At 43.2% G+C, this 21,242-nt stretch overlaps 1 protein-coding gene across 1 annotated transcript in view; it reads right to left on the reverse strand.

Moving 5' to 3' along the window:
* The window catches only part of CCDC88C (coiled-coil domain containing 88C), a 143,351-nt gene extending 136,136 nt beyond the window's left edge, over positions 1 to 7,215 (reverse strand). The window contains exons 1-2 of the mRNA XM_075065860.1: positions 6,819 to 7,215; positions 5,315 to 5,415 (exon numbers count right to left, since the gene is read on the reverse strand). Coding sequence (XP_074921961.1) covers positions 5,315 to 5,415; positions 6,819 to 6,878 — 161 coding nt within the window. The 5' untranslated portion in view covers positions 6,879 to 7,215. The remainder of the gene's footprint in view (positions 1 to 5,314; positions 5,416 to 6,818) is intronic.
* Between the last annotated feature and the right edge of the window lie 14,027 nt (positions 7,216 to 21,242).

Here is a 21,242-nt window from a genome sequence, read left to right on the forward strand (position 1 = left end):
GGTCAAATGCTTTGCGCTGCTACTACTGGGTAACTGTGCTTGAGAAGAGCTCAGAGAGCTAGCCATCAGATAAACCATTACAAGTCAGTGGGAAGCTCTCAAATAAGGCCAGCGAATTATCAGATATCACGGATAATCAAACGTACCAAGGGTTATTAGTATTCTATTGCTTCTGGGCTGATTTTGTCAGAGATAAAAGTTGGTTTGGGAAGAACTATCCTGCAGTCCCAATGTCCTGTATTATTTTGCCTGCACTTTGTTCTTGGAAGTAATTCACTAATGAAAAACAAATCAACAGAAGGGGACTTTGTTTAGTCTAATTGCCACATGAATATCAGCTTCCTCTTCTTTCGTATCTAATAGACTAAAAGCCAATGAGAGTAGAGTTGGGTCCTAAACTGCCTGTAAAATAAATATTCAAATATGATTTAAAAATACTACAAGAAATATGCTTCCAAATAATGTAACCCTCATGTATACATGGCTGCTTGCTGCATCCATTATTGTATTGGTTACTCCTATCACATATACTGAGATCACAGAAGACAGGTTGATATTATAAACTATGACAATTCCAAGCAAAGTTCAGATATTTTCATTTAAGAGTTGCAAAAAAATGTTGGTTTTGTCAGATTTATTCTTGTCAGATATTTTGTCACTTTATTCCTGTCAGATATGTTCCAGTCTAGGAGTGTAACCTATTGTTTAACAAGCCAATACACAAATATTTAGGGCTCCTTGTGTATACACATCCACCATTTCCCAATAAAAACACTCCATCATAAAAAGCTAGGGGTTTAAGCAGTAAATATTTGCTTACACTAACAGATATTCCTGCCCCAATGTAATCACTGTGCTCAAGACAATCAGATGTGTCACTTTCATACCAGGAGTGACACAAAACTGTATGCAGCAGAGTCTGAAAAACTTTGAAATGTGCTGTAGAACAGTATATTAATTTGATACAAATGCACCCACAAGAAATCCAGACATTCTAGTGCTACTGCAGTTTCACTATGGATACCTGTATTACTTTAGCGCCCCACTAAAGAATATTGTATCATTTGCTCATAAGAGATATTATGTACAGATATGCAACTGTGCCATATCCATGCTTAGGTCAGAGTCAACTGTGTCAGAATACAGAAGGAAGAAACCATCAACAAAAAAAAAAATATTTATCCTGTTTACCAGTAGCTAAAAATGTAGTGACATTAACAATGGATGTTGGTCGCAGTCTGACTCAATATATAACTGTCACCTGCATGAGTGTGTAAGGAGGCCTATCGTCCCTCCTTGCAAAGTTTAGCATGCCTGAGGCTCAGCTCATTTCTGAGTCTCTCTGAACTCTAGCTGTCTAAAAAGGACAGGGTGGCAGCAGGCCACTCGCCAGCCCTCACTCCCCCTCCTCCATTTCGCACAGCCAGCAGACCTGGACAGGCAAAAAGAATGGCAGCCTGCACTGCACCTCCCTCTGAGGGTGGTGCAGTTGCCATGCTGATCTGACTAAGCCATCCAAAATGCCTCCTGGGGGTTTTGGCTGGAGCACGGCCCTTCCGCACCCACACCAGCATGCCAGATGGTGTGTAGGGCCTAATCCAGCCTACCGTATTTAGAAATCATTGGTCTGCTTGTGTGAATAGAGCCTGCTCAGCACCGCACACAGTCAAAGCCCTATGTTTTGCCAGCAAGCAAAGCTCACCAAGTTTATCCATGCCACTTAATAGAGCCACTGGATTCCTTTCAGCGATGATCGGACATTAAACCTCACTTGACAGCAGGACAGAAATAATGTATTTTAACAACGAAACATCTACAGCACCAGCCCCCACAACTCAAAACAAAGTTTTAGTCAGGGGTGAGGGGAGGGGAGGGGAGGTAATACAAATACCAGCTTTACCGATTCCCATTTAGAGACATCTGTTTTGCTGTAGCTACACAATAAGGGTTTCAATCACACGAGACCATAAAAAAATCCAAACCTAAAACTCAAACTGTTATTTAGGTGTGAAGTCATATGCCTGTGTTGTGTGTGTTCAAACAATTCTGTCAACAGGATATGCCTCAGGCGAAACAATTTCAAGTAGGACTGAACACCTGATTGGTCAGTTGTCTAAGAGCTCTTTACTACACTCCACCTTCAGAGCGCCAACATTATTTTAATATGGCACATAATATACTATCTGATTTATCAAGGACCCTGACAAGCACAGTTTCAGTAAGACACAAGCATTTAAAGTCAACCTTACATGGAACCTGAGGAACTGCTGGGCGAGCATTTCTGAGACACATTTATTTTTCTATTCTGAAAACTTTGTGGGGCAGAAACACATTTAGAAAGGCTCTCCTGATTTACAGGCAAGCAGTAATTGCATTGCAAATTCTAAAGGTTGGCTAACAAAGAGTGAAGGTCATGGACAGTAGCTCTCTTCAGCACCTTGCTGGGTTGAGTGTACATAAATACTGTAGTGCTGGTTCCTTAGTTAAATAATCTTGGGCTCTCAATAGAAAAGTTTTGGTTTCTTTGATCCCAAGACACCACCAGAAGCACTGCCAAAGGCATCTAAAAAAGAGGAAAAAGTAAAGCCCTGTCTGCTTGTGTTTAATCTAATGGGAGTTTCTTACACCAATACTCATTGTGCATTAGTGCTTCCCCTCCCCTGCCGCATTTTCCATGGTGCTGCTGGCAGAGTTGTCTTTTGGGTGAGATGTAAGACTAAGCTCTTGAATGCCATTGGTCATTAAAGATCCCATGGTATCTTTTCGCCAGAGTATGGTATCCTGACCAAACTCCAATAGCATAATTACAGTTAACCTGATTCCTTCCCCACCTGCAATTTCAATTGGATTTTATTGTTCACTTCTTGCTCCAAAACACTGTTAAATTTTTGTACACTGTAGAACAGTTATGTTCCTCTCTAGAGGTGGCAGCATTTCAATGGTTGATGAAGTGATGTAAACACTCTATTTTAATAATTTATATATATATATATGGGAGATGTCACAGAAGGTTGTGGAGAATAGCAGGGCTAAGATTCTGTGGGACTTCCAGATCCAGACGGACAGGCAGGTACTGGCTAATCAACCAGACATCGTGGTAATAGACAAGGATCAGAAGACAGCGGTGGTGATAGATATAGCAGTGCCAAGTGACAGCAACATCTGGAAGAAGGAATATGAGAAGCTTGAGAAGTATCAGGGCCTGAAAGAGGAACTAGAGAGGATGTGGAAAGTGAAGGCCAAAGTGGTCCCAGTGGTGGTAGGAGCACTCGGGGCTGTGACTCCAAAGCTGGGTGAGTGGCTCCAACAGACCCCAGGAACAACATCAGAGCGCTCTGTCCAGAAGAGTGCAGTGCTAGGAACAGCTAAGATACCCTCAAACTCCCAGGCCTCTGGTAGAGGACCCGAAGTTGAGGAAGACACATACCACCCATAGAGGAAAGAGGGGAATTTTTTTTTTTTTTTTATATATATGTGTGCATATAATTTTAGTCAGCAAAGCACTTTTGGATTCATTATTATGAGACGCAGTGATCTTCTACAGTTCTATCATTAAAAGAAAAAAACTCAGTTGCTCATATTTCTTTGTTGTAAATAGACACCAAGATAGCACCATTTTTGTTAGGTACTCTCTCTTTGGATGTACGAGGTCTTCTAAAAAAATTTTTTCCAACAGTGTCCATAAATTAGTTAATTCTAGTTAGTTAATTCCATAGCAACCTCACTACAGCTGTAACTTTGTCTGGCATGGAGAAGTACTTTAAGGAAAGATGGACATGATGTAAAACCCCCTTCACTTCTATACATTGAGGAAGTTTAGATTTGGATCTAAATATTGATGCTTGGAACCCTGATTTTAGAAATGCTATTTAAAAAGGAGTTCTACCATGAAAAATGACTAAGAAACATGGCCTTTCTGTAACCAGAGTCATAGGTCATGTAAAATTTTATCCCCACCCTCCCCACGCACACTTTTTTTTTTTTTGTTTTAAACCACTTCAGTTAACATTGCAGAAACAATACACCTCAGAGGGAGTGTTCTGGAATCGACCTTGGCTCATGTTAATTGTTAGCTAAATTCCATTTACAGAATCTTTATTGCTGGTAATGCACAAACCAGAAAGAATTCAGTTTCACTTTGCAGATTACACGTGGAGCTGGCCACCATCAGAGACAGGATACTGGACTTGATATCTTGGGGTAAGAAGCCAGACTCAAGACACCATCTTTACAAAGTCACTTTTCAGAAAATACTTGCACAGTAAGCTCCCAGTGACAAGTTAATCATCTATAGCAGGCTTTTGAAAAGTGTTCAGGGTTGGCCTAGATCTGAATACATTGAAATCTATGGTAAAATGTCAATAAACTTCATTCAATGGGAGCAGAATTAGACCCTTATTAAGTGCTTTTGAAAATTCCACCTTTAAACAGTTAAATCAAAAAAACTTTTCCACATAAATTCTTCATCTTAAATATGTCTATTATGTTTAAAGCCAAATGCAAATCCATATGAAACAGAATCTGCATATGATAAATTCAGCGACAGGAAAGGATGTGGTCAAAACTAGATTAACGTAGAAACTTTTTACTAAGAGCTTACTTAAATGTAAGAAAAAAAACAGCTAGATTAAGGTAACTGTTTTCTATTTCAGCTTAAACTATTTATAAGTGTCTTAGTTCTATCTGCAGTGGTCCGTGACAAACACGTCACCCAAATGAAAAAGTTTTTTACAGAACTACATGAGCACAGTGAAACTTTATATTTGAGTATCGATACTTCAGCCCTTCTACGCAAGTGTGACACACTAACTACAGTAAAGTTTCATGTGATAAGGCTTTCATTTCTCCAGAGATGATGAAATGTGCCATCACAGGGGAATACACAAACAATTAAGGAATGCATCAGGGCATTTTTAAGTCCATTTTTAAACCTGAGTCAACTTTTCTGTGTGGTCAATTTTAAATTCAGGAAATTAAAAAAAACACCAATCCCCCTCTCATCCTAGAGAAAAATACTGCAAAAGATTTTCCTCTCTCCATGCACCTGTTTTCCAACCAACTCTCTATCAATTATAGAGAAGACTGAAATGCTTTAATGCCTGTCAGACAACAGTAACATACACTTCACCTTCAATTGGAAGACACATTTCATTCACCAATAATGAGGCAATCTGCATGCCAGAAAACTGATCTGTCTATTCAAAAATATTGATTTCCAGTATACATTTAAATACAAGTCAACTCAATTACAATAATTTAAGGTTGGATCTTGTAACACTAAGCAGTTTTCATTATCCCTTAAAAGATTACTTACATTTGCAACATGATTTTGTTCAGAAAGACACCATCTACCAGATCCATATACATAGTCAATTTGTCTTCATTTTCATTCCCTAATGGGCCAAATGTCTTCACCTGTCAGAAAAAACAGCAGACATTTTAATAATCCATCACAATTTTCTTACAGAACAACTTAAAATTGCACTCATCCCAAGTCTCACTAGAAACCACCTCCAACCCCACTCTTGCCAAAGCAATTACAAACCGAGTAGTTAAACAATCCCTGCACATCTTCTAAACACAAAAGACTCATCTGCGAATAGGCTCTCTGACATAAGGGGAGGGAAGCAGCCCTTTTGTAAAACCGTTGATTTCAACAGTGCTAGACTTGTTTACACCAGCATTGAATTTAAATCAAGATTGGATGTTTTTCTAAAAGATCTGCTCTAGAAATTATTTTGGAGACAATCTCTGGCCTATGTTACACAGGAGGTCAGACGAGATGATCACAAGCGTCCCTTCTGGCCTTGGAATCTATGAATTTGACTCAACCTTTTTCACAATCTTGTTCTCGCTGCCTACACAGTTTTTTCTTCCTCCAGCAAGAACTGTGTACCTGTGTCATAAAAGCAAAGGGCAGTGGTTCTTATTCGGTGACTCTGATCACCAATAGGGACAAATATTTTTGGCTGAGGGTGCCCAGGCCTATTTGACAACATTCTTCACATTTAAATTAAAAGATTGAGACAGATTCCCAACCGGTGGTGGATGTCAAATTCATAGAAAGAAAGCTCCTTGCTCTCATTGTACCAGGGCAAGATTTACACCATCCAGGCTCCTTTCCCATTCCCCATTCCAAAGGTTGGGTTTAACGCTCCCCATTTCAGAGTCACACAGTTCTTTTTCAGATTTCGGAAAAGATTCATCCCAATTACTGATCTCACAACACCTATCTATGGTTCATGTGACAATCATATCCTGGAAGGTATTTTTGCTTTTGGCCTAGCATTCAAACCTTCGAACAGCAGGTAAGTAGCAACAGAATAACCGAATTCCTCTTTTCAAGATGTTCCCCCTAGTCCCAGGTAAAAATCCCTTTTCTTCTATGAACCTATTATGAGCAGCACCTAACAACCCGCTAGCTCTCAGAGAGGAAAGTTTCTTTTTGTTTTGCAGGCAGATCGCTAGGAGACCCCCGGACTGGTCGCAGACACATTTGCAGCAGCTTTATTTAAAGTTGAAAAATAGAGCTACTTTGTAACTGGAGTAGATAGTTGATATAATTATTATTTAAAATAACCAGGACCCATAAACTTGTTCCTCTGCCAGTCGCCAAGGTGGGCATAATTCAGCCTGGCCAAGAGATCTCTGCATGAAGTCGCTTTTAAGAATCAAAAAGGAGCGTGGGGGGGGGGGGGGGGCGCAGCGGGACGCCAACCTGTCCCCAGCCCCTCGGGGCACGAGGCCAGGTGCTCCCCGGGGCACGGGGGAGCGGACCGCCCCCTCCGCAGAACCCGTAACAATGAGGCGCCACTTACCCAGGTCACCAAAGGGCTCTGCAGGAAGAGCTCCATGAGCTCGGAAATGGTCACATCCATGTTCGCGGTGCTCGGCTCACAAAGGCGGCGGGCGAAGGGCTCGCTCACTCGGGAGACAAAGACGAGGAGCCCATGTTCCGCGGCGCCAGCGCCCCGCACGAGTTGCTTAGCAAAGGAACAATGCGAGGTCCATCCCCGCTTCCCCTGAGGGCACACGGTGCGCGGGGCCGCCTCCTCTGGCTGCGAGTCCGCTCGCCAGGCTGCCCCGCCAGGGCTCGGAGCCCCTCGGCTGCTGGCCGGTCCCTCCGCCCCCGCTCCCGGCAAGGGCTCGCTAGTCACTCCCCCAGCAGGCTGCAGCGTCCCGGAGAGACGCTCACACTCCGCCCAAACTCCACGGCGGCAGGTTACTCGGCGCGGCGGCAGCAGCAAGTTCTGAATCACGCGCCTCGCCGCAGCATCGTCAGCGCGAGGAAGGGGCGTGCGGGGAAGCTGGGTGCATTAATAATAATAAAAGAGCACGGCCTAGAAACTCCTCTGCGCTCGAGAGAGGCCAGACAACCCGCAGCCCCTTGCAGCAGAGCGGGCGACGCAGCGCCCCTCGCTTCTCGACTACCTGTAGCAACCAGGAAAGTCCCTGCACCCGCAATTAGACAGGGGGTGGGAGGGGCGGTAAGGAGGAGCTTTGACAGGCATCGCCGGCTGCAAATGGGAGGCTGGAGAATAGACTGAACCTGACCAATGGGAGTTGCCGCTGGCTTATTTTTGGTGTGAGTGAAGCTTGCTGTTACTTTGGAGCTGAACGAACCCTGGGGGGGGCGGCAGAGGCGGCGGGGCGAGAGGCGGCGGGCTGGTCACTGCGGCGCGGTGGGGAGGTGCATGCTGGCGCTCGATGGGACGCGGACGGGTGGTGCGTGGTGGCCTGGCCCGTCTGCGCGCCCGGGGGAAGAATCCGGGTTGCTCCTGGGGTGATGCCCGCGGGGGGAACCTGCCTGCAGATGGCTCCCAGTGTGTTCACCAGTCACTAACCCACCACGCTGCCTTAACTCAGGGTGTGGGAGCAGTTACCCGTGCCGAAGGCAGGGGCATCAGGCAGTGCCCAGAGATCGGTATTGAAAACCAATTCTTGTTTTCCGAGTACTGAACAGGGCGGATCTAGAAACGCGTAAAACTAAAAGAAAATGAAGGAAAGCGGGGGGGGGGGGGGGGAGAATGGAGAGAGAGAGAGAGAGAAACCTCCTTTGACCTGCAGGATGTTTTTCGTCTATGCTAATAGCCATTGCTAGCATGACTCCAGTACTAGCCCGCTTGTGTTTAAACATGAACTATGCCCAGGGCTTCCCAAAACCGAGGGAAGGCGGTTGGGCAAGTGACCATTTAGACACAGTACCCAAATCCTTCCGTTTAACCTGGGAGCTCTACTAATTTTGAGCGGATGACTAGATTCACAGTGATCCCTTTCGTTCAGTTCCACCTTCTCTCGTTTTCGGAGGGTTCTGCTTATTGTCTCTGACTTTCCCTCATCCCTTAACCAAAGGATGGCAGTGGGGAGGCTGTGGTATTTATATGAGCCATGTACTGGGTTAATTCTCCTTCTAAATTCTGATAGCTGCATACATCCCTCCTCCCCTTCTTTCATCAGCTCAGCTGCCAAGTCTGCACTATGTCCGATCTGAGAGGAAGAGCAGCAGGTTGCTGAAGCCAGTGCCTGTTGATCTATACACGATTGGCTGAAAGACACCTAGAATGAGTAACTGAGCCATTCAATAGCTGCAGACCTCCAAAACTAGTCATTTCTGAAGATAGGTTTCCAAGCAGCACCGCTAAATACAACAGGTAGAGTGGAGACTTCTTATATTGTTTTCAGTAATACCCAAATTAGCTACAACTTAATCATCATAGAGATCATCACTTCTATTTGTCCCCATGTAAATGACCATAACTCTTATTCATCCACTCACCTAAAATTCCTTGGGAAAAAAAATAAACCACAAAAATAAAATTAGGTCCCTCTCTGCCCCAAAATGCAATGGCATAGAAAAACACTCAATGGAGGATTGTGGTTTCTCTATGTGGTCCCCAAAATTAGTGTACACTATTGCATGAACCTCTCTTCTCTTGTCACAGAGGTTGAAAGGGAGGAAAGACAGTCATGCAGTTAAGACACTGAAATGGGACTCTAGAGCTCTAGGTTCAAAAGGCTGCTGCAAACTTTTTGGGTAACCTTAGTAAAATTACTTAATCTCTCTGTGCTTTAATTTCTCCACGTGTAAGTCTGATCCAAAGCCCAATGAAGTCAGTGAAAAGACTAATAGCCTCCAGCGGGCTTTGGATCAGACCTTAACTAGGGCTGCTACTCCTTACTGACAAAAAATTGTGCCGTTAATTAACATTTATAAAGTACTTTAGGTGGAAGGCAATATAAGTGCAACATATTATTAAATTAATGGATATCTTTTGAAGAAGCAAAATGAAGACTCTCAAAGCTGCTAAGAAGTGTTTAAGTGGGCTAGAACAAAGGAAACCCAGTGGTGTTTTAAAATGTATTACTTTATGTGTCAGATACTGAAGGAAGCAAGAAACAGAAGAGGGAAAAGGAGAAATGTTGATGCACAGTCAGACAAGTGAGAAGCATAAACTACAGCATGTCTTTTTTAAATACATACAAAATCAGGTGGTTAATTCTGGTTACACTCTGCTAGTTGTATTCTTTAACAACACTTACAAAATATTTACTACTGTCAAATGGTGCATATTGGGATATGGATGCCAAAATATAGTCTTGGAAAAAGGAATTGGGAATTATATTCTCTCAGACAGAATTTAGCCTATTTGAGCTATAAAAAAATCCAGATAATTTAACATTCTGCATGATGGTCCTATCAAATTCAACAAATTGCTAGTAGGCATTTTGATAGTTACAATAAAATCTGTCCCGTTAATTGGTTCTCAAGAGCTGAAATGAAACCATTGTATGCAAAATTTTAGCATCTAGATAGAGTTTACTACATTTGTTTTTCACATATGTAATATTTTATTTAACTTCTTTATCAGCCTCTCCATCAGTGGCTGTCCTAGTATAACCTATCTTTTTATTGTTTAGACACTAAGCTCTCTAGGTCAGAGACTGCTTTTATTTTTGGGTATTTTAGAGTGGTTAAGCACATTAGCAGAGGTAAGCAAATAGGACAGAATACCTCAATAAAGATACCATTTAAATTATTTTCTGCACTTTTCCCACTTTGTCCAAGGAAAATATCAGCTGGTTTGAACAATATAGCTGTTCAGTTTGTAAAACGTCTACTGCTAAATGATAGAAGTCAGTGTTAATTGTAGTGTCTTGTTCATATCATTTAAGTTGGGTTTTAGTGGCTCATAATTATAGGTAGATAAGTTGATCCTTGATCCCCAGGGGCCTGTTTCTTGTAAAAGTCAATGGCAAAAATCTCCTTGACATCAGTGGGAAAAAGATTAGGCCTCATACGACAGAAGAAAGAAAACATTCTCTCCAAGTTGGAGAGAGTTGCTGAGACAACATGGGATTGATCACACTTGCTCATCTGTCATTTAAAGACTAGGTAAACTAAGTGGAAAATCACTTCCTGTTTGAACAACCTGTGCTCTGTCTACTTCATTAAATCAGTCCACCTGGAAATCAGTCCACCCGGAAAACATGTTTATCTACCAAGAAAGATAAGAAGTGTAGTATCTTATTGCAAATCAAGATAGGCTCATGCCTCAGAGTTCAGATCTGCATCTGGATGTCTGCACAGTTCAGGGCTATTCCTATCTAAGGGCTTGGGTAGTAGAGACACACTTGTAATTTAGCAGTGGTTCAAATTTCACAACCACCCCTAAACTTCTGGGTGCTTGGCAGACTTGGTCTACATGAATTGTCACTTGCCTGCATCCCTGTATATCTTCCTCTCTCGCTTTCCTGAGAAAAGTGAACAGCGGTATCTGAACAATAAACAAAAAAGTCATAAACCAGCGGGCCACATACCCCTCAGTGTGCCTTACTAAGTGTCTCAGGGACCGATGAGGCTAACCCTGAGAAAGAATGGAGAAAAAGGCAGAATAGGAGTGGTTAACAATTTTTCTACAAGTTTTAGAGGGGTTGACTGTTACAATTTAACTTCTTGTACGCTGTGATCTTCCATCCTATTGACTGGTCTGTTCCTCCACTTATTTATGATTGTTCTCTAGTGGCTAGAGCAGGGGGCCAGTGATCAAGAAGATCTAACTGGCTAAAGCATAGGGCCAGGAGTCTGGAACTTTGGATTCTATTTTCAGTTCTGCTACTGCCTGGCTATGTGGCTTTGGGGCAAGTCATTTAATCTCTTTAAGCTGTAACTTCCCCATCTATAAAATGGGGATAATTATCTGGCTTGTAAAGTGATGTGAGATCCTCATCTAAAAGTGTAAACATATTCTTACCTCTCATGACTTGAATGCACTTTCCTCTGTTCTCACAGAGTCCTAAACTAGAGCAGTCTCTCAACATAGGATTGTGGGCATTAGGAATATGGGATAATTGAAAGGAGCTGTGGAGAAAGTCATTATAAATCACAAATTATAAAATCGGTGTGTGCTGATCTAAAGGCCCCAAGGGAATAAGAGCCTGCTCCTGAAAGGTGCTGAGCACCTCAGCTCCCATTGCATTCAGTATTTGGCCCCTCACAGCAGCAGATGCTCTGGGTGAAATCTTGGCCTCAGTAAAGTCAGTAGCAAAACTCCCATAAATGGGAGTTCAATGGGGCCAGGATTTCACTTCTCTGTGTAAGGAGATGAGTTCCATCTAGTGGATACAGGAAAGCACAGCATGCTTTCTAGTGGATGCAGAAAGGTACAGCATCGGTAAATGAAAATGTCAAATAACCAAATAGCTATGCTGAATTCAAGATAAAAACCTGCGGGAAGTGCACATTTCAGATAAAAAACCAAATTAAAATATAAGCTTTGAAAAATGGATGCACTTTGAAAGTGTGATACTTTTTATTTTTATAACATGAGCTTCCATTCTTTTCTTCCACTGTTTCTCCCCACGCACACACTTTAAAAAAAAATATATTACTCTACCCAAAAGTGAATGAGGTGTTCGAAAACTACTTAAGAAGAAAGATGCCTGCCTAAAGAGTCTAAAGACAAAAATTAAAAAATGAAAGCTAGAAAGTTTTTTGGGATGAGTTTTTTGGGCTCATGACTAGGAAAGTTTGCTGCTTTCCAACTTCAACCTCCTATCCTGGCGCGGAGCCATGATTTTCAGGGTGGGGTCCTTCAGAGCACTCAGTTTTGGCTTAACTCTGCTCCTATTAAAGTCAAGGATAAAATTCCTATTGACTTCGATGGGAGCAAAAAATAGGTCAATCCTGAGTGCTTTTGAAAATCCCATCCTCAGTGCATAAAGGTATTCTGGGGAACACAGAGGCTCCCCCTGCCTTCGGAGTCTTTGGTCCAATGTGATTCCCCCCCCCCCCCTTTCTCCTCCCTGCTACAGATTGTGTCTCACGTTTTTGACCCAGCCCTCACCCATACACACACTGCTTTCCTATATTTACTCCCCATTCCTTGTCTCCCTTACCATAGTATAATCAGCCCACTTTCCCCATCCTGTCTCACCAAAGCAAGAGTTGGCTTCTCCAACACCTACCCACCTATCAAGAATTAAGTTCTTGTCCCTGTCCAAACCACTGACAGGATCTGGTGCTGCTGCTGTCAAAAAGGCAGTGAAATAAATGTTTATCTGAATGTGATCAGAGCTAGGTCTAAGCATGAGTATTTGTATGGATAACAGCACTCTCTACTTAGATCAGTAAGGAAAATAGTGTGCATGTTTGTATTACGTGATTTTTCTAGTGGTTTGTAACATTCATTTCTAAAACTTTTTGTCAAGATTTGGCAAAGAACTCATTTCTCTCCATTATGAATGCTGAACTTCAGCCTCTAAACAAAAAACTTAGTTACCAGAGCACCAAAACGCACCAGAACAATGTCCTTAAGCAGCTAAGAGAATACAAGCCATTAAAAATAGAGGCCATAATTATTGCCTGTATTTATTATTACTGCACACATTTCTAAAGCACCCACCACCATCATGCTGCAGTTGTGTGACAGACAGACAGACACACTACAGAAGAAGAAAATTTCTAAGTCCAAGCATTTTCAAATGTTCCTTTATGCTGACTGTACGCAGCATAATTCACCTCTCTCAAACTGTCCCCTGGCAACAGCTATAAGCATCAACAAAGCTACACCATTCATGTGTTGTCTGAAGTGTAAGGCCCTGAGTGATGGGAATAGCAGAATGTACAAGATTATAATACAGGACAGCTAAATTGATGGTAACGAAAGTAGGTTTTCTATTTCTGTCTGCCTAGGAGTGTCATTAAGAAACTTGCTTGTAAATATGACTCTCTTGTTCACAACTAAGTCTTAGCAATGAAGAAAATTTGTTTTAAATTAACTAGTGTGAAAAGAGCTGCTAGTGCAACCTTGACAGGAGATTCCCCATATCTTGCTGTCCAGTGTCTACAGCAATATTTTATTACAGTATTTTAATCTTTTTACAAGCTTGAAACAGCTCTTTCTACAGCAAGTCTGCTGGCTCAGCCCTATAAGACAATTAAATATTGGCCAACTCCTGTTCCCTCCCTCCCCCCGCCAAAAAAAAAAAAAAACTAGGGAATTAATTCTTCTTGGTTTTGGAAATTAATTTTAAATCTGATTTTAGGCACAAATGAAATTGTTGTTCTCCATTTATTGTTGTCTAGCACAGGGTTTTCAAACTTTCATCACATGAATCATATTTTAGTTGGTAGATACACATGCTCCAATTCACAACTTCACGCTCACTTGTAATCACAGAATATCCGTGGAGCAGTGGCAGCAATTGCTTAAGTGGAAAAGTGACACTTGGGAAGTTTCAATGTATGTTTCGTCATGTTTAACATAATTTAACAACTAGAAATAAGGAGAAACCAGTTCTGTGCAACCAGGGGCAGCTCTAGCTTTTTTGCCACCCCAAGCACGGCAGGCAGGCTGCCTTGGCGGCTTGCCTGTGGGAGGTCCCCGGTCCTGTGGATTCGGCAGCATGCCTGGAGCCGCTGCTGTGTGCAACCAGCATGCACAGACTAGAGCTGGGGAAATTCTGACTTAATGGATGCTCTTCTGGGTTATCAATTTACCTAACAACTGGCAGTTTCCATTCACGGTGCCCAGAAATAGTACAATATGGAGAGGTTGTTGCATTGGGAGGAGGTGCATTAGCAAAATTGTTTATGAAGTTTAGGCAGTGGGACTGGCTCCCTGCAGCTAGTTAGCACACCCTCTATGAGCTTTCTGACTTAGCATTTTCCTTTCCATTGTAGAGCAGTCTCAGACAGATTCTACTTGAAGACAACTGAAGAATTTCGGGACAAGACAGACTACCTCACTGAGAGTGTTTTGTTTCAGTTTAGTCTCCTTTGAATGGGATTATAAAAATAAACGGATATGGAAAAGACTTGTTAGACTATTCAGATGACTTCATGCCATTGTCAGATTGTTCCTTAGAGTACATTCTGTAAGGGCCAAAGCTTGTTCCCCTCTTAACCATAGGCACAGAAGGTCCTAAATGTCACAATCATGTAGGGAGATCTAACAGAAGAGTTTTAACATCCTCTATCCACCACCGAGTAACTAAATCCATAGCAGCATTAGATGTGGGAGAGAGAAAGAAGGGGGTTCGGCCTTAGGGTCCATTACTGAGAAATTTCTTACCTGATAATTTTTTGTTAGAAGGCTCTCTCTTCATTCACTAATAATGGGTTAATTGCCCCCTCTGTGAAATTCAGAGGCAACCTAATGTTGCTGGAGGCTCCAGGACTAAGCCCCACTCTGCAGCTTAGGCTACCACCAGATTTCTTCCACAGCTGTAGAAATATTGCAGCAACTGATTATTAGCATTAAGATAACTTGATATAATGTATCAATTAACCTTGAGCCTTAGACATGTAATTGTTTTCCTTTAGATAAAATTTCAATTTGTGTTCTAGTCATTTACCAGACTATCAGGGGGTGGGGTAGGGGGCTGAATGAGGAGAAAAGCCGTGCAACAGAAAATTATCAGAAAAGAAATATTACGTCTCTCCTCAGTTGTCACTAATGGAAAGCAGAGAAAACACAGCAGCAGTGGATGAAATAAGCAGAGTTTTAAGTGATAGAATAATAAGTAGTAATGAAAGTTTCCCCCATAATAAGGCAAGGAATTATGTGGGAACCAACCCAGTAGCATCCCTCTACTGAAGGAGGCCTCTACAGAGAAATGGAAACCTACTTTTCCTCAGTGTCAGTAGGCGCTTCTGTGAATAGCTTCCCAGATGCTTAATATGCCAGCAGATGCAGGATTTTTATATCTTTCCTGCAGCAACTCTAAGGTCTTGGCATTTTGTGTAGAATGAGGTGAGCAGGGTACTACTGGTGTGTGAATGCCACATGCTTGTCCCACTGAAACACACCGAGACTGGCCTGAAAACCCACAAGCTCCTATCTCTGTGTAGGAGCTGGCCCTCCAGGGCACATCCAGAAGCAAAAGAAACAATACACAAAGTTAGTATTGTGGGTGCACTCAGAGTCTTGAATCATAAAAGTTACATACACCTCTTTCTCACTTTCCCTTGGCAAACATGCTGCATGGCCAGAGCACTAAACACGGTGAGTTCGGCCCAGGGGTGGGGGTGGGGAAGGGTGGTGTTTGTGCAAGATGGGACAAGGGTCTGGGTTTCCAGAAGGGGATCAGTACAAGCGCCTAGGGATCCTATTCTGAATACTGGCACGGAAGCTGAAATCGCACTACTGAGGGTAATTGAAGATGTTTGATGCTCGCCTGTGTGTTACTTTGGTGCCTCCAGAAGTAACTGCCGATTGGCGCCACAAAGCATCCTGTAATGGGAGAAGAAACAAAGCAGCTCTGCCAAGGAACCTTCGGCAGAGAATTGCACAGCATCTGCAGGGAAGTTTCCTAGCGATCTCTATGGAGGATTCCTGGGAGATCTGAGTGTGTATTAAACTTTTCTGCAGGGCCCTCCCTGCGTAGTTGCACAGGGGAGTGTGAAGCAGATGCAAACAGTATCTAGCGTTGTTAATTTTGATCCCTTCTCCCATGTGCACCATGTAACAAAATAAAGGACGCCTCTACCTTATGTAACTGTCAGGGAAAAAAAAAAAAAAAAGATACCAGAGCTCCCCTCTTTTGCTTCAGACACACTACAGCTAGACTGCTGGGACTGGCTAGACCCCTCCAGAGACAAAAAGAGGTCCTGGGTCACCACACCACCAGACAAACCTGGCGCCTGTCCCACATCCTCCAACTTGACGACCTTGTCCACCACTTCACCCTCGGGGTTGACTTCCTGGACGCTGCCTCCAGTTCCCATCAAAGTATCCACAGGGCTCTTGGCAGCAGAGGTGGGGTCACCACTGAGAGGTGTGCAGCTCCTTTTAGAAGCTGCATGTTTTCTGCGCCACACCAGAGTGACAGTTGGCCTCCCTTGCCTTCTGGTACACCTGCCTCAGCTCCTTGATCTTAGCATGGCACTTCTGCATGTCCCTATTGTACCCTTCTGAGCCATCTGAACCATCCTATGGCTCAAAGCTGTGACTGCACAGCCTCCTCTCCCCATAGACCAAACAGATCCAGCAACTCTGGTATACTCCACAAGGAAGCCTATTTGCTGCAGAAAGCCACCATAGTCAGCTGGGAAGATGCGATATGAGCTGTCCACACCAAGCAAACAGGAAATGGAATTGCAAAAATTCTTGAGGCTTTAAAGGGGGAGCGATGGATGCCTGTGTACCTGGTGTCAGGGCAGCAGAGAAGAAACTGCTTACCAGAGTGGTCATGATGGGCATTGTGGAACACCTCCTTGAGGCTACTTAGGACAACATAAGCAAACACAATGTCTACACTGATACTGCATTGCTCTCTCTCACAAAAACCTCTATGCCGCTCATTGAGGTGGTTTTACTCTGGTGGTGTAGCAGGAGAGTTAAATCAGCAGAAGGAGCACTTTTGTGTGTGTACCTCAACTGTTTTGTTGATGAAACCTGACTTTTGTCAACAAAACTGTGTAGTGTAGACATACCCGTAGTGTTAATATTAAAATAGTATTAAAATTATAAAAATGTTCTTAGTGTTTAGACTTTATTGAATACTTGTAAGTTGCTGCCTGCATCTCACTTATTACCTTACAATATGGGATACAGATGTTACATTTGAGCATTTGTATTGTAAGTCTCTGTAACTGTGTAAATCACCAGACAAAAGAAAAGCATTAACTAGTGTGAAATACTAGTCTCCAACAGATGTTTGACCTGCATGACAAAAAAAGGCCCATCGACACCAGACAAAATTTGTGGATTAGAGAACAAGACTTGGTTGATTGCTGTGACTCTCTTCCCTCCTTCCTCCTAACCTCTCTCTCCATGATGAGATGTGTAAGTGAATTCCTCCCACCAGCTAAGTTTGCAACTCAAAGCAGATGGGGTGGGAGGAGGGGAATTAATATAAAGCCTGAACAAAGAGGAACTGCATCTCAGTGCTGCTTGGATTCTCAAGGGCAAGGTTTCCTAGGCATAAGGAAGAGATCCCCAGGGTTTAACCTGGGTTAGCCCTGAAGGACATATAGAGCTTGCTTATTATAGAAGTTTCTGCTACTTCTTGAAAGTTAAGATTGGAACTCATTTGAATGTTTGTATGGTAGCCTACTTTCACATTGTAAATAATACTCATTTCCTTTGCCTATATAATAAATCTTTAAACAGCTCATTATAGGATTAGCTACAAGTGTTGTTTCCCAGGATGAGATCTAAGGTGCAACTGACCTGGGGAAAATGACTGGGCCTCTGGGATGGGCAGTAACCTAGTGCTGCGATGTTTGGTGTAAGAGATCAGCTATCACCAAGGTAAGCTTACCTGGGGCAAGACAGATTGGAGTAACCAACAGGACTGTCTGTGACTCCATGGTAAGGCTGTCACAGTGCCTGAGGAGTGAACACTTGATAACTAGTTGGTGAATCTAAGCATAAAACTCAACCAATTTCAGGCTTGTGCTCTGTTGCCTAAGAGTCTGCCTCAAGGTTGGTACCCACGCTCTTGAGCCACTGCAGGACAGCTTGACACTCCAATCTTCTGTACTGGTCACAGTCTGCCTGAAAGTCTCCTCACGTGTAAATATGGATCCAGCCTGTGGAGTGGAGAGGGATAGGCAGAGACTTTTCCCCATCTTTCAGAATCCTTTCCCTGGCAGAGCAGGGTTTATGGATGATGCTCAAAAGGCAGTTCCCATGCCACAGTTGCCTGACAGAGCCTTTCCCCCTGGCAGAGTTCCAGATAGGCACAATTCCCATTAGCTGCACAGGAGGAACAGGGGTATCTGCTGAGCCCAGACATGCCGCAGGCTGAGGTACAGGCAGTGAACCTGCAGAGCACTGAGACCGTTTAGGAGAAAAACACCCAGCAAACACTCCCTCTGTGATAGGGTAGGGGAGAGGAGGAGGAGTTGTTTACTCCCTGATTTTCACCCCACTTGTTCATTAACAATATTGCTACCTCAGGAAGGCAAAGTTAGCTTTTTTTGCCCTTTTGGGGAACTACACTCTGGCATTTGCAAGACTCACCCCTGAATACCATGAAATGGAAGCAGAGGACCCAATTCAGTAGTGGGAGTGGATTTTGGACCCTTTTGGAGTTTTATCCCTCCAGTCCAGGTCTGATGTGGGACTTACTCTCTGAGCGAGCCAAGTGGCTTCCTCCTTGTCCTTGGACTCTCCATCCAAAAGCTCAGAAACTCAGGTTTTTCTGCAATGGAGCCATAGCTCCTCAGGCAAGGTGAGGACCCAAAACTGCCATTCCATCTCTGAGCCCTGTACATTGACAGTGCAAGGATCTGCTGACTGGGAGCAGTCAGGGCATAATTCTCCCTCTGCCAAGCTTGTAAATGCTACTTCACAGAGGGAGCACCCCTGATTTATCCCAAAGCTTGCAGAACAGCTCTGCCTTGCCTTGCCTGAGTGGGGAAGAGGAGTCTCAGAGAGTAGGTGGGTAGCAACAGACCTGGGTGGTTAAAACCACCATGCTGTTATTTATCAGATGGACGGCAAAGGGGGAGGAAGAAGATAGATAGGTCACTGGATTTTTTTATAGTAATTAAAATAAAAACAAAATGGTTAGGGCAAAACTGAGCTGCCAACTTGTTCTACCACCAGAGGCAGACTGAGCTGAAGGTTTGGGCTGAGTGACGAAAAGACAGCAGCTGTGCAACAGAATGCAAATATAGGGGTGTGCAGTGGTTGCAGCTCATGAACTGTCCTTGTTGGAAAGAAAATTCTTGGAGCTGATCACTGTGACTCTTTTCTTCTGCTAGGTGCATAAGGAGAGACTGACCCATGTGTCTCTTCTTCAACTTGGGGTTCATGCTCCAAGGTTACTATTTGGAAATCCCTCCCCAAAAGAGGCAGGCTAGGCAGCCTACACATAGACTTCCCTCTTCCTTGCCCAAATCGGTCTGATGATGTTGAGACAAACAGGACCAAATGCAAGCATGTAGGGGAAGCAGTAAATCCAGCTTTTAGTGGGCACCACTACATGTGTAGCTTGGCCTGCTTTCAAGCTCTGCGGATCAGCCCAGCACATACATACACAAAGTGTATCCCTGAACACTTCTTTAAGAGGAACCTTAAGGGAAGCATAAAAGGCTCCCAGAGGAAACTGGCACATATTCCATGCTGCTCCCACTTACCTCAAATCAAATCCATGAGTCTAATGTATGTCTCAGGCAACTCCATCAAATGTGCACCAGTCATCTGACAGAGAAGACAGCTGATCAATGCAGATCACCCTTAAACAGGGTTGAAAGCTGAGCTGAAGACCATCACGCAAGCTCCACAGTAACAGCTGCCCTATACCAGACTGTTCTGTGATACAACTGGAATCAGTTCATAATTAATGACAGGTTCTCCTCCTCTCCCTACAACCACCACAGTATTTTATCATGGGAACTGACTGCTTTACATGAGAAACAGTTACAGGCTAATCAAAAACTGTAACTCAGAGGGCCATTGATTCACACCTTTTCAATGTACATGCAGGGCTAGTGACATTTATTTTCAGGAACTTGATCCTAGGCTTCAATCCTAAGCTACCTTGACTTAACCACGAGATCTTGCATGACCTACAAAATAAAAAGGAGTCATATAAAAAAATGGAAACTAGGTCAGATTACAAAGGATGAATATAGGCAAACAACACACGAATGCATGGGCAAGATTAGAAAGGCAAAGGCACAAAATGAGCTCAAACTGGCTATGGGAATAAAGGGAAACAAGAAAACTTTTTATCAATACATTAGAAGCAAGAGGAAGACCAAGGACAGGGTAGGCCCACTGAAGTCACCAGGGCCTGATTGAAATGCATCCTAGAAACTCAAGGAATAATAGGAGGAGGTACTAGCGCCTATGCTTACTATTTTGAAAGTCATGAATTGTGGAGAGATGCCAGACGACGTGGAAAAGGACAAATATCATGCCCATCTATAAACAAGGGCAGTAAAGAACAACCCAGGAAAACTCAGATCAGGTAGTTTAACTTCTGCACGGGAAGAATAATAGAGCAACTATACTAAGAATCACTCTGCAAAGCACTTGAAGGTGGTAAGGGTGTAGGGAATATAGCCGCACGGATTTGTAAAGAACAAATCATGTCAAACCAATCTGATAGCTTTCTTTGATAGGATAATGAGATCTTGTGGATAAGGGAGAAGCGGTGGATGCGGTATACTAGACTTTAGTAAGGCATTTGATACGTTCTCAATGATCCTTATCGATAACTAGGCAAATACAATTTAGTGGGGTACTATTAAGGTGGGTGCATAACTGGCTGGAGAACCTTACTCAGAGAGTAGTTATTAATGGCTCCAATCCTGCTGGAAAGTTATAACAAGTGGGGTTCACAGAGGTCTGTTTTTGGGACTGGCTCTGTTCAATATCTTCATCAACGTCTTAGATGTTGGCATAGAAAGTACGCTTATTAAGTTGCGGACGATACCAAACTGGGAGGATTCCAATTGCTTTGGAGGACAGGGATCAAAATTCAAAATGATCTGGACAAATGGAGAAATGGTCTGAGGTAAACAGATGAAGGTCAGTAAAGATAATTGACAAAAATGCAAAGTGCTCCACTTAGGAAGGAACAATCAAGTTTCACACATACAGAATGGGAAGAGACTGTCTAGAAGGAGTATGGAGAAAGGTCTAGGGTCATAGTGGACCACAAGCTAAATATGAGTCAACAGTACTGTTGCAAAAAAAAAAGCAACGTGATTCTGGGATGCATTAACAGGTGTGTGTAAACAAGACACGGGAAGTCATTCTTCTGCTCTACTCTGTGCTGGT

The sequence above is a fragment of the Chelonoidis abingdonii genome, chromosome 4 (assembly GCF_003597395.2).
Source record: "Chelonoidis abingdonii isolate Lonesome George chromosome 4, CheloAbing_2.0, whole genome shotgun sequence".
In the NCBI taxonomy this organism is placed as follows: Eukaryota; Metazoa; Chordata; order Testudines; family Testudinidae; genus Chelonoidis; species Chelonoidis abingdonii.